General features: G+C 57.6%; 1 protein-coding gene across 1 annotated transcript in view; it reads left to right on the forward strand.

Moving 5' to 3' along the window:
* The window catches only part of FBN3 (fibrillin 3), a 60,840-nt gene that overhangs the window by 46,990 nt on the left and 1,141 nt on the right, over nt 1-12,709 (forward strand). The window contains exons 46-61 of the mRNA XM_012641227.1: nt 185-212; nt 308-477; nt 618-683; nt 872-997; nt 1,355-1,474; nt 1,602-1,724; nt 2,151-2,285; nt 2,453-2,578; nt 3,037-3,243; nt 4,304-4,429; nt 4,896-5,018; nt 5,249-5,365; nt 7,931-8,059; nt 8,152-8,271; nt 8,763-8,997; nt 9,718-9,859. Of these exons, the coding sequence (XP_012496681.1) occupies nt 185-212; nt 308-477; nt 618-683; nt 872-997; nt 1,355-1,474; nt 1,602-1,724; nt 2,151-2,285; nt 2,453-2,578; nt 3,037-3,243; nt 4,304-4,429; nt 4,896-5,018; nt 5,249-5,365; nt 7,931-8,059; nt 8,152-8,271; nt 8,763-8,997; nt 9,718-9,859 (2,093 nt within the window). The remainder of the gene's footprint in view (nt 1-184; nt 213-307; nt 478-617; nt 684-871; nt 998-1,354; nt 1,475-1,601; nt 1,725-2,150; nt 2,286-2,452; nt 2,579-3,036; nt 3,244-4,303; nt 4,430-4,895; nt 5,019-5,248; nt 5,366-7,930; nt 8,060-8,151; nt 8,272-8,762; nt 8,998-9,717; nt 9,860-12,709) is intronic.

A 12,709-nucleotide genomic window follows, 5' to 3' on the forward strand; every position in this document is an offset into this window, starting at 1 on the left:
AGGAAGGCACTTCTGGTCTAAGAGTAAACAATGGCCAGTATGGTAGAGGGACACCCCGTAGCTGTGAAGTGGGATGGGACGTTTCTGCAAGGAATTCCTGGCTGTCTAGCTAAAGTCCCAGGACAAATCCTCATTGGCCCAGAGTGGGTCACATGCCCACCCTTGAGCCAATCACCATGGCCAGGGGCATGTTGTGTTCCGATTGGCCGCTGGTAGGAGCAGTACCACCCATTAACCAGATCTAGGGTGGGGGCGGGGCGGGGGGGCAGGTGGGCACTGCTGATGGCTCCTAATCAGGGTAACGGAGGCCACCCCACCCCACAGACACACGACAGAGTTTCTGCTTCACCCGTTTCGAGGCCGGAAAGTGCTCGGTGCCCAAAGCTTTCAACACCACCAAGACCCGGTGCTGCTGCAGCAAGAGGCCGGGCGAGGGCTGGGGTGACCCCTGTGAGCTGTGTCCTCAGGAGGGCAGCGGTGAGCACCCCACCTCTGCCCAGAGTCCCCTCTTCATTGTGGGCTCCCTCCTTCCCTGCTCATTCTCCCCTCACCCGTCCCTGCACACACTCGGGAGTCCTGGGGGCTGACTCTGACTCCCCTCCCCTCTCCGTGTCCAGCTACCTTTCAGGAGCTCTGCCCCTTTGGCCACGGGGCAGTCCCAGGCCCAGATGACTCTCGAGAAGGTGAGCGCCTCAGCCCTGTCTCTGCCCTCCCCGGGTCCCCAAGTCCCAGGTTCTCTCCAAGACATATGGTGGCCCTGGACCCCACCAGCCTGGCGCCTGGGCTCTTGTCCCCAGGGCTTTCAGTGTGGCCAGGGTTCTGGGGCCCACACGGCGACAGGCTCTGTGTCTGCAATCCCCACCGCCCACAGATGTGAACGAGTGTGCGGAGAACCCTGGTGTCTGCACTAACGGTGTGTGTGTCAACACCGACGGCTCCTTTCGCTGCGAGTGTCCCTTCGGCTACAGCCTGGACTTCACAGGCATCGGCTGTGTGGGTGAGTCACCCTGCCCCGGCCTCTGCCCGGGAGAGGGAGGAACAGAGCAGAGGGGGGCAGGCACCCCCAAGTCACGGTCCCGTCCTCGCCCAGTGCCTCTCTCCTCCGTTCGCTCATTCCCTCCCTCGCCCTTCACTCTCTCAACTCATTCATTCACTTATCAACTCCCTCGCTCACCCATTCATTCACTCGCTCACTCATTGAGCGTGTCCCGCTCACCTGCCCCCTAACCAGCTGGGACATGTGTCACACCCGGCCCCGTCCGGTCTGCGGCAGTCAACAGGGAGGCAGACAGGATAGTATTGAGGATGGGGGACTCTCTGCAGGCGCTGACCCCACCATTTTACCCCCGCCCAGACACCGACGAGTGCGCCGTCGGCCACCCCTGCGGGGAAGGCACATGCACCAATGTCATCGGAGGCTTCGAATGTGCCTGCGCTGACGGCTTTGAGCCCGGCCCCATGATGACCTGCGAGGGTACGGCCCTGCCTGCCTGGGACCTGGGCTGTGTGATGGGGACGCCCGTCGGGGGGCCAGCCTGGGGGAGGGAGTGGGGGTTCCACAGGCAGACCCCGCCCACCCGACACCTCCCCTGGCCCCCCAGACATCGACGAGTGTGCCCTGAACCCGCTGCTCTGTGCCTTCCGCTGCCGCAACACCGAGGGCTCCTACCTGTGCACCTGCCCGGCTGGCTACACCCTGCGGGAAGACAGGGCCATGTGCCGAGGTAGGCCGTGCAGGGGCAGGACAGCGGCGACAGCACGTGCAGCCATGCCTGAGACATTTCGTATGGCGTTTTGACTGCGGTTGCTGCTAAATATCCTGCACTGCGCGCAGAACGGCCCCCCACCACAGAGAACCTTCCTGTCCCAGAGTGCATAGTGTCAAGGCTGGGAGAGACCCTGGGCTGGGACTCGGTCCTTCCAGGGCTGGTTCGGGGTCAGCGTTCCAGGGCCTGATAGAGTCACAGACCCTGACGTGGGCAGGGGATGCGAGTTTTGGGGGGCAGTTCCTGACTCCCTGGACTTCTTGGAGGCTGGGGCTGGACGGGGGTTTGGGGCCTCCCCTCCTGGGAGGGACGGGCACCTGGCAGATCTGCAGGTGAGCTCTACCTGCCCGGCTTTGGCTGACTTCCGTCCCTGGTCCTCCTGAGATGTGGACGAGTGCGCGGATGGCCAGCAGGACTGCGGTGCCCGCGGCATGCTCTGCAGGAACCTCATCGGCACCTTCGTGTGCATCTGCCCCCCGGGCATGCGGCCCCAGCCGGGCTCCGGGGAAGGCTGCACAGGTATGGGGATGCTGGCACTTTTGGGGGTGCAGGGAGCCCCCCAGGGGAGGGGAGAAGTCAGAGCAAGAGGGCGTGGGCTGACCCACAGGGGACTTTCGGGGCTGTTGGGGAGGCTGGCCTGGGGGCCGTGGCTTCCCTGCTAGCCTGCGTCACCCCTCCCGCCCCAGACGAGGACGAGTGCCGCGCCCAGCCCGGCCTCTGTGCCAATGGCCACTGTGTCAACACCGTGGGCAGCTTCAGGTGCGACTGTGATGACGGCTTCCAGCCCGGTCCCACCCTCACCGAGTGCAATGGTGAGTGTGGCCAGGCACAGGCACGGTGGACGCTGCCCCCTGCCAAGTGGCACTGCCTCCTGTCCCTCCCGCTGCGTGGGAGCGCCCCGAGAATCTAGGGCACCAAGGGGGTTGCTGAGCTCATGCAGACACACATGTCCACTGCACACCCCTTGGCCCTCTTCTTTTTGTCCCTTTGGTCACACCCGGAAAGAGCAGGCCACCTCCCCCTGCCCCATCCCCCACACTCCTCCAACCCCAGAAGCATCACACCCCGGAATGGGCCCTCCCTAGGTGTCCCACTTCCTAGGAGCCGACCCCAGTGGTGCCATCTGCCCTGTGTGTCCGGATCCCTCCTGGACACCCCTATTCCAACACCCTGCCCCCCAAAATGCAGCTTGCCCCAAAGCAAGCCCAGCGTCTTTGCCCCCAAGCCAGCCTCCTGGAGTGACCTGTGGCCTCCCGCCCGTTCTCCGCAGACATCCGGCAGGGTCCCTGCTTCTCCGAGGTGCTGCAGGCCGCGTGCCAGGCGCAGTCCAGCGGCAGCGAGGCCGTCACCAGGGCCGAGTGCTGCTGCGGGGGTGGCCGGGGCTGGGGGCCCCACTGCGAGCTCTGTGCCCTCCCCGGCACCCCTGCCTACAGGAAGCTGTGTCCCCATGGCTCAGGCTATACCCCCGAGGGCCGAGGTGGGTGCCCCCGCCCCTGCGAGCTGAGGAGCAGGGGCGTTTGCTCGAGGCCACGTGTCTGTCCTCTAGCAGGTGTGAGACGCTCTGTGTGTGTGTGCGTGTCTTTGTGCTAGCAGGCGTGTAAACCAGTACGTGTGCTCGTATGTCTGCATGAACTCAGGTGTCGAGGGAGCAGGTGTGTGAGCTGGCGAGTGTTGTTTGTTTTTTGGGGTTTTTTTGCTTATTTTTCTTGTTTTAGAGATAGCGTACACCTCGGGCACCCAGGCTGGAGTGCAGTGGCACAATCATAGGTCACTGCAGCCTCCAACTCCTGGGCTCAAGCGATCCTTCCACCTCAGCTTCCCAAGTTGCTGGGACTACCGGTGTCACCACCATGCTCAGTTTTTAATTTTTTGTGCAGATGGAGTCTTGCTATATTGCCCAGGCTGGTCTTGAACTCCTGGCCTCAAGCGATCCTCCCGCTTCAGCCTCCCAAAATGCTGGGATTACAGGCGTGAGCCACTATGCCCGGCCTGTTCTTCATTCTTTGCGTGTGTTTTGTGTATGTGTGTGTGTGAGTGTGAGTGTGTATCCTTGAGTGTGTCGCTGAGGGGGAGAAAGGTTATCTGAAGTGACCAGCGGTGACATTGCTGGGCTTGGGCAGAAAGCACCTTTTCCATGGTGTGTCTGGGGGACAGGGGCACCCCCAAGTGTGAGTGCGTGTTCCTGTGTGTCTGCAGGAGCGTCTGGGCTTGTGGCTGGTGTGTGACATTACACGTGTGCTTGTGTGTCCCTGTCTGTGTTGGTGCCCTGAGGATGTGTCACTGGTGAGGCTGGAGGGTGGACATGTGTCTCCCTCCCGGGATGGGGGTGGCATTGCCCCGCGCTCAGTGGAAGGAGCCGGCTCAGGTGCAAGCCTTGGCCTGAGGCTGGCGTCCGCGTGGGCCGGGGTGCAGGGAGGCGAAGGGAGGCTGGCTCACCTCCGGGGACAGGGCTGCTGGGCAGACAGAAGGAGGCATGCCCTGGTGGTCTGAAGTGCCGGCCAGCCAACCCCAGCCTTGCCCACCGTGCTTGTCCCCAGACGTGGACGAGTGCCGTGTAATCGCTCACCTGTGTCCCCACGGCGAGTGCATCAACAGCCTCGGCTCCTTCCGCTGTCACTGTCAGGCCGGGTATGCGCCAGACACTGCTGCCACGGCCTGCCTGGGTGAGCCCCACCCCCGCCCCCTGCACCCCTGGCCAGGCCCGGCCCCTCCTTCACTTCCCCCATTTGGGCCACTTTCCTGGTGTTATTTCTTCCTTTCATTTTTTTATTGATGCATCCTGAGATTTTCAGTTACATCTTGTAGCAAGTATTCATCTAAGTTGGGGGAAGGGGGGGCAAACCAGATCGAGGGCTGGGTCTGGCCCTCTGCTTGTTTTTGTAAATAAAGTTTTATTGGCACACAGCCACGCCTGTTTGTGTACTTACCCTCCCTGGCTGCTTTGCTAATACAAAGGCCACGTGCAAAACCAAACATACTTACTGTGTTTTTACAGAAAAAGTGTCAATTCCTGTGTAAGTCCACAGATTCTGGGTGGCAGGGATCTGGGTGGAGACCCCAGCCTCCGAGTCCCCCCGGCCAAGGAACGTCTGTCTGACCCACGCCCCTGCGTCATGCTGTCTCCCCCAGATGTGGATGAGTGTAGCCAGGCCCCCAGGCCGTGTACCTTCCTCTGCAAAAACACCGAGGGCAGCTTCCTGTGCACCTGTCCCCGCGGCTACCTGTTGGAGGAAGATGGCCGGACATGCAGAGGTGACGTCCTTCCCCCCATCCCACCCCGTGTCCTCTAGGGCTCTGTCCCATCCCCCCCAGGGCACATCCCCTGTGGTCTCGCCCCCTCCCACCTGCATGGAGTCCAGCGCCACCTCCAAGGGCTTTCTCCTGCCACCCCTGTGCCTGGAGGTGGCAAGAGCAGCCCCCGGGAAGCCCCGCAGTCCCCGCCAGGCCCTTCCCTGAGCCCACTGGGACGGTCTGTGTCGCAGACATGGACGAATGCACCTCCAGACAGCACAACTGCCAGTTCCTCTGTGTCAACACCATCGGCGCCTTCACCTGCCGCTGTCCCCCTGGCTTCACCCAGCACCACCAGGCCTGCTTTGGTGAGTGACCTCTGCCCCCCACTCAGCACGGGGACACAACTCCAGCCTTCACACTTTTGTTCACCGCAGAAGTACCAAGCACCTGGTCTGCGCCGGACATTGTTGAATTAGGGGTGATGGGAACAAAGTTCTTCCTTCCTACCTGGCATCTGGAACCTCCTGCCTTCTTCCTCGCCCTTGGGAGCCAGGAGGCCCTCTGACCTGGACCCAGGGCAGCTCCCCTTGCCCTGGGCCACAAGGGCATCTGCTACTGCCATTGCTTCTTAGAGTCTTGTGGTCCCCAGGGAACTAGATCTCCCTGAAGGGCCGAGCTCAGCCAAAGGTGACTCCATTATGGTTCCCACTAATCCACTCATCCAGCACCTACTGAGCACCTACTGTGTGCCAGGCAGTGCTCCAGACCAAAGGGCAGCAAACTCCAGCCTGCCAGCCGAGTCTGGCCCCCTGCTCTCTTTTGTTAATAAAGTTTTATTGGCACACAGACACGCCCACTTGCTCACCTATCACCTCTGGCTGCTTTTGCTCTATAATGGCAGAGTCGAGTCTTGCAGCCGAGCCCTTTACAGAAACAGAAACAGTTTGCCCAACTCTGTTAGAGAGCCCCAGGGTACAGCCATGAATATAAGAGGCAGAGAATCCTATCCTCACAGGGCTTCCCTGTAGCAGAGAATCAGACCGGAAACAGACATAAGGATAAGTTAATGCAATAGCATGTTAGAAGGTCATGCGTGGCATCAAAGAAAGAAAAAGTAAAAGCAGAAGGTCAGGAAAGAAGGAGAGAGCTGCAGTTTTTTGGGTGTTTTTTTGTTTTTTAGAGACAGGGTCTCACCCAGGGTAGAGTGCAGCCTCGAACTCCTGGGCTCAAGTGATCCTCCTGCCTCAGCCTCCCGAGAGGGCTACAGTTTTAAAAGAGGGATTTGAAACAGGATGCATTTCTCTTTTTCTGCAACAGTAAAGTTTTCAGACTAGCTGCATCAGCACGGTTGTGTGCCAATAAAACTTTATTGATAACAAACAGGCAGTGGGCCAGATTTTTGTCCTGTGGGGCCCCAGTTTGCTGATGACTAAACTAGAAAATCAAACTTGCAGGACTACAGTAGCCCACCCTGACACGTGGTTTGCTTTGCTGAACGCAAGGGAAAGAAACTACAGGTGGTGCTAGATGTTTCTTCCTGGCAGGAGTCTAGAGCTAGTCTCTGTGGCCCCTCAAGTGACAGCTCAGGCACTCTGGCAGCTGCAGGAGCCATTCCCACTTAGAAGTTCCATGTCCCCAATAACTGCTGTGCCAGAGAGAGATGCCACATCCCCACAGGGATATGCCTAGTGTCAAGAATCTCTATACTCAGGGCCAGGCACAGTGGCTCGTGCCTGTAATCCTAGCATTTTGGGAGGCCGAGGCGGGAAGATCTCTTGAGGCCAAGAGTTCAAGACCAGATTGGGCAATATAGCAAGACCCCACTTCTACAAAAAATTTAAAACTTAGGCACAGTGGCATATAGTTATAGTCGCAGCTACTCAAGAGGCTGAGGTGGGAGGACTGCTTGAGCCCAGGAATTGGAGGCCACAGTGAGCTATCCTGAGTGATAGAGTGAGACTGTGTCTCTGAAAAAAAAACAAATATAAAAAACAACTCTGTACTCAGGGAAGCCAAAACCAGGATTCTCCATCAGGAATTTACTGTTCATTCCCTAGAACCCCAGTCTGAATGCAGTTTATGAGCCTTGGGCTGTCACCACCGTAGCCAGCCCCCTGGTGACCTAGCTGTCTTAGTCTGGGCTGCCGTAACAAACACCATAGGCTGCGAGAGTGGGATTGGGATTTGGCCATTCGAATCCAAAAACTTGCAGCTACGGACCTCTGTGCCTCCCATTCTACTTTTAGGAATTTATTCTAAGGAAATCGTCACAGACACACACAAAGATTTACGTAGTCTTCATACGGTTTAAAATGGCGAAAGATTAGAAATATCTGCATGTCTTTTAATCAGCAGTTAGTCAAATGAAACAGAGGAAATCTGCACCAACCAAAGATGAGGTGACCATTAAAAACGATACGTATAAGCATGCTAAGAATATTTAAAGACATGGAAAGAAGTTCACAGAATATTAAATTAAAACCAATAGGGAAAAAACCCCATACACCGGGTGGCTTAAACTGCAGAGATTTATTTTCTTACTATTAATGTTTTCCTCTTTTACTGGGCACTGTCCTAAGCCTTTTACATAATTAGGTTAATTTCCCACAAAAAAACCACAGTGAAGTGGGTATTATCATCTCCTTGTCACAACTGAGGAAACCATGGCACTGAGAGGGTGAGTGAGTTGCTCCAGGTCACACAGCTTCGAGGCAATGGAGATGAGATTCAAACAAAGTCCTTTATGGGCACCGTCTCAAATATCGGTGGCAATTCTGTGATGTGGGAACGGTGATGGATCTCATTTCATGGAGGGGGAAACTGAGGCAGAGAGAGAGTGAGTGACTTGCCTGAAGCCACACAGTGGATCATGTTGTAGGACACGAGTCCCTTAACCACCAGGGAACCCCTCCTGTCTCTGTTCTCTGCAGACAATGACGAGTGCTCAGTCCAGCCTGGCCCGTGTGGCACCCGTGGTCTCTGCCAAAACACCCCAGGCAGCTTCCGCTGCGAGTGCCATCAAGGCTTTGCCCTGGACAGCTCCGGCCGTAGCTGTGAAGGTACAGCCTGGCTTTGGGTGGTGCCCAGGGCCGGTGGGGGGCGGTCCCGAGGGCTCCCTGGTGAACCGTCTCTCCCTCTCTCTCTTTGTCAGATGTGGATGAATGTGACGGGCCCCATCGCTGCCGGCATGGCTGTCAGAACGAGCTGGGGGGCTACCGCTGCGGCTGCCCCCAGGGCTTCACCCAGCACTCCCAGTGGGCCCAGTGTGTGGGTGAGTGGCGGGGGCTGGGAGGAAGCTGGGCCCCCAACCAGGATCTGTCCAGAGCAAATGACTAGGAGTCATCTCCGAGATGCTGTGACAAGCACAACTATCTAAAGATGAGGGCTCACGCTGGTAATCCCAGCACTTTGGGAGGCCGAAGTGGGAGGATCGCTTGAGGCCAGGAGTCTGAGACCAGCCTGGACAACATAGCAAGATCCCTTCTCTAAAAATTTTTTTTTTTTTTAAAGAGAAAGAGACAAATGCTTTCAAGGAAAACCACACGGTTTGGGGCAGGGGTGGGAGGTGTCAGGGAGAAAAATGGGGGTGGGGCAGAACTAGTCCGAGGGCTCAGGGTGAGCTTGCTGGAGACTCTGACATTGGACTTGGGCTCTAGAGGGGAAGTGTTCCAGGTGGAGGGTTCCAGGGGGTGTGAAGGCCACCCCCACTCCTGCCCCCGTGTCCTCCCTCCTCTCCAACCCCCCCCCCCCGCCTGCCTGCAGATGAGAACGAGTGTGCACTGTCGCCCGCCGCCTGCGGGAGTGCCTCCTGCCACAACACACTCGGAGGCTTCCGCTGCGTCTGCCCCTCTGGCTTCAACTTCGACCAGGCCCTCAGGGGCTGCCAGGACGTGGACGAGTGTGCCGGACGCGGCAGCCCCTGTAGCTACGGCTGTGCCAACACGCCCGGAGGCTTCCTGTGTGGCTGTCCCCGAGGCTACTTCCGGGCTGGGCAAGGGTGAGAGATTCGAGCGCGGCAGGCAGACTCCACGCCCTGCGAGCATGTACACACGTGCGCAGAGAACTGGGCGGCACCTACATCCGTGCACGCACAGGCCGTGCACACACAGGCTCACACCACTAACGCGTAATTGTCCGCACAGTGTGCACCGGCGCCAGCATGCCGGGACACCCTCGTGCATTTATAGATCCCAGCGTGCACACGTGTGTGCGCCCATGTCACTACCCCGGCATGCACGCAGGCTCCCACGTGCCCGCATCCCTGGGGACACTCGAGTACCATTGGCACATCCTGGTTTGCGCAGGTGAAAAAGCGCACATCGGCAGCCCTCTGTGTGTGCTGGCTCCACTGTACACATCCTAGGCACACTCGTGTGGATTCACACATTGCAGTAAGCACACGTGTACTTGCATGCGTCATCCTCCATGTGTGCACATACGCTGGTACACACTCACGCCCCTGGGTACACTGAGGCACGTTCATGCATCCCAGCATGTGCACGTCATCTCCCTCCTGTGATCACACCTATGCCACCAGGGATGCACAAACATACACACACCCCTCTGTGGGTGCACACGGGGCCACAGCAGCACACAGGCAGAGGCGCATTTGCACACGGGCGTTTGTGGCACGGCTCAGAATGGAGTGGAGGGGGATGGGGGGAGGTCCCACCAGCCTGACACTGAAGCCCCACCCACCCTGCCCGTCCCGGCCCAGGCACTGTGTCTCCGGCCTGGGCTTCGCTCCCCAGGACGCCCCGGACGAGGAGCTGCTCTCACCCGAAGCCTGCTATGAGTGCAAGATCAACAGCCTCTCCCCTCGGGACCGGTCTCGGCGCAGCGCCCATGGGGACCCCCAGGTGACATGAGGGCTGCATGGTGGGGGGGCCAGGGGACAGGTTGAGGGTGGGAAAGAGGCTATGGATCCGGCTAAGCCAAATCAGTCCCCCCAAAAGAGCACCAGACTCCACATCTCCCAGCTTGTCCCCATGTCACGGTACCTGCCCGGATCTTCTTGTACTACCTCAGCCCCAGGGTTTCTCTTGGGGGACCTGGGGGCTACGCACCCCCTGAGCACCCTGCCTCCCTCCTGGTGACGAGTCAGACATCTCCCACACAGAGCCCGGCTGGGCTGCGATGCTTCCTGTGCCTCCCTTTACGGCACTTGGAGGCAGGAGAAATACCCGCGTCCCTCCAACCTGCCTGCACGCTGGACCCTGTCACCCCGTCACCTCCTGGCCCTGAAGCCCTCAGGGCCCCTCTGGATTTAGCACCAGTGGGCCTGAGAGCAGCGAGTGGATCGGCCTGTGCCCCGTAGCTCCGCCTGTCTCACCTCCCCGCACGTGCCTCAGGGCCGTTCTCACAAACTCTTAGCCCAAGTCAAGTCCAAGCCCCTTCCCAGTCGGAGCTTTGGGGAAGTGAGTGCTTTCCTGGGGGCTGCCCGCAAAGGCTCCTTTTAGCAGCCCCCACCTGGCGCACCCACCTGGCATCTGCCCTTGCACCCGCTTCCTGTGCCTGAGGTGCCCCTGGAGCTCCCGTACCTGCCTTGTCTCTGGAAACCTCAGGGGTCTTCCCTGTGTACCCATCAGTGATGGCAGAGCAGGCCTGTGGCTCTGTCCGTCCAGCAGGCCACCTGCTGAGGGTACGCAGGGAGGGTGATTTTGCCACAAATTAGAGCCAAAGAGTCCCTGAGGCCACTGTGGGTCAATCCTGTAGCCACCACCCAAGGAATCCGAAAAGTAAACATTTATTAAGCACCTGCTGTATGCAAGCATTGCTCCAAGCACTCTGCATTCCCCGCCTCTCAATGTTTATAACCACTCAGGGAGGTGTAGATGCTACTGTTATCCCCATTTTACAGATGGGGAAAGTGAGGCTCAGAGGTTCAGTCGCATGTTCAGAAGTGGTGACTCAGGGATTCCACAGCTACCGCAAACACAGCCTTCTCTTTATGAGCAATCTGGCTCTTTGAGGCCAGGCATCCTGGGCTCTCTGCAAGTCACTGCCTTCTGAGGTCATCGCTTGATGTCATTTCCAAAAAAAAAAAAAACCTCATCACTGAGCATGGAAGCCGTTACCCCAAGCTCACCCCCACTGCAGACATCTAGGACCCACACTCTTTCACTCCACAGATTTTACTGAACACCTACTATGACGCCCTGGGCACTGTTGCAGAGCAACAGCGAGCTAGAAAAAGAAAAGGTCCCTGCTCTGGTGTGGCTGACATCCTAATAGGGAGACAGACAAGACATCAATAAGTAGAACATTTATGTCATATTTTATAACACATGATACGTAGGACACATGATAAACGCTATGGGACAAATAAAGCCAGAAGTGGGATTGGAGTGTTGGATCTGAGGGACTTTCAATTAGATGAAATGTGAATGTATTGCCCCGCCCTCTCTTTCCCTCTAGTTGTTTTTCCCCCCTTGCTGGGAAAACTGTGGCTGTATATGTTATCCCTTAGTTACTATTATTTTCTGTAAGCTTCACAAGGGTTGAGCGCTGAGTCTGTCTGATTTGCTGCCATCTGGCTGGGCGCAGTGGCTCACGCCTGTAATCCCAGCACTCTGGGAGGTCGAGGTGGGAGGATCACGTGAGCTCAGGAGTTTGAGACCAGCCTGAGCAAGGGTGAGACCCCCGTCTCTACTAAAAATAGAAAAAATTAGCTGGGCATGGTGGCACATGCCTGTAGTCCCAGCTACTCAGGAGGCTGAGGCAGGAGGATCCTTTGAACCCAGGAATTTAAGGCTGCAGTGAGCTATGATGTCAGGTCACTGCACTCTAGCCTGGGCAACAGAGCGAGACTCTGTCTCAAAAATAAATAAATAAATTAATTAATAATGAAATGATTTATTGCCGTATGCCCAGCTATTGGTACTCAGTAAGAGTGAGGGGAGTGGTTGCTAGGGCTCCTGGGGTAGATACAGGTAGACTTGGATTGAGAACGGCTTTGCCTGCAATACCCACGGACTGCCAGCAGGTGTCAGTAAGCTCATGAGACATAGTAACACTCCCAGGGAAGGAAGGAGGGAGCTCTCCAGTGTTGAGGGTCTGGGGAACAGGGACCGTGTTTGCTTAAGAGTGCAACAGCGAAACTCTCAATCAGCATGTAAATGAGGCGAAACAAACACAGCACTGCCCAGAGCAAAGGGGAAGAAAACACAGATAACCTCCTGTGAGATCGGATACGTCACGTCACCCAGCCCGGGGTGGCCTGCCACTGAGGCTCTCTGGCCTATTCAGGGCCCTGTCCAGCTGCCAGGACCAGGAAGGCACTTCAGAGGCACTCAAACAAAGAGGGGTTTGTGTTCTGCACACAGGGGGCTCTCAAACAGAGCCAGATGCAGGAAGCACAGCGGAAGCTATCGGGTGGCTCTTCTGTCTGGTCCTGCTCGGTGTGTATTTCTTTGACTGTCAGCTCTGGCATCCTTTTTGGGGCCAGGCTTCTGCTGAAAGCCCCTTGTTCCTAACACCAGCCATCCCCGGATGCCTCTGAGTGATCATCTTAGGGCTCTGGAAGTCCCTTGGCCCAGGCTGACAGGGGCTCTGCCCAACACCCCTCAGCCCAGACTAGGGGTCTGGGTTCGTTGTGTGTAAAAGTGACTACTTACCTGCCTCTCTTTGTGGTCATCTAAGAACCAGCCCAAGCTAACCGCTGGCCTTGTGGATGAAAGGTGGACACAAGAAGCCAAAGCAGGCCGGGC

This window comes from Propithecus coquereli, unplaced genomic scaffold (genome assembly GCF_000956105.1).
Source record: "Propithecus coquereli isolate 6110/MARCELLA unplaced genomic scaffold, Pcoq_1.0 Scaffold164, whole genome shotgun sequence".
Lineage (NCBI taxonomy): Eukaryota > Metazoa > Chordata > Mammalia > Primates > Indriidae > Propithecus > Propithecus coquereli.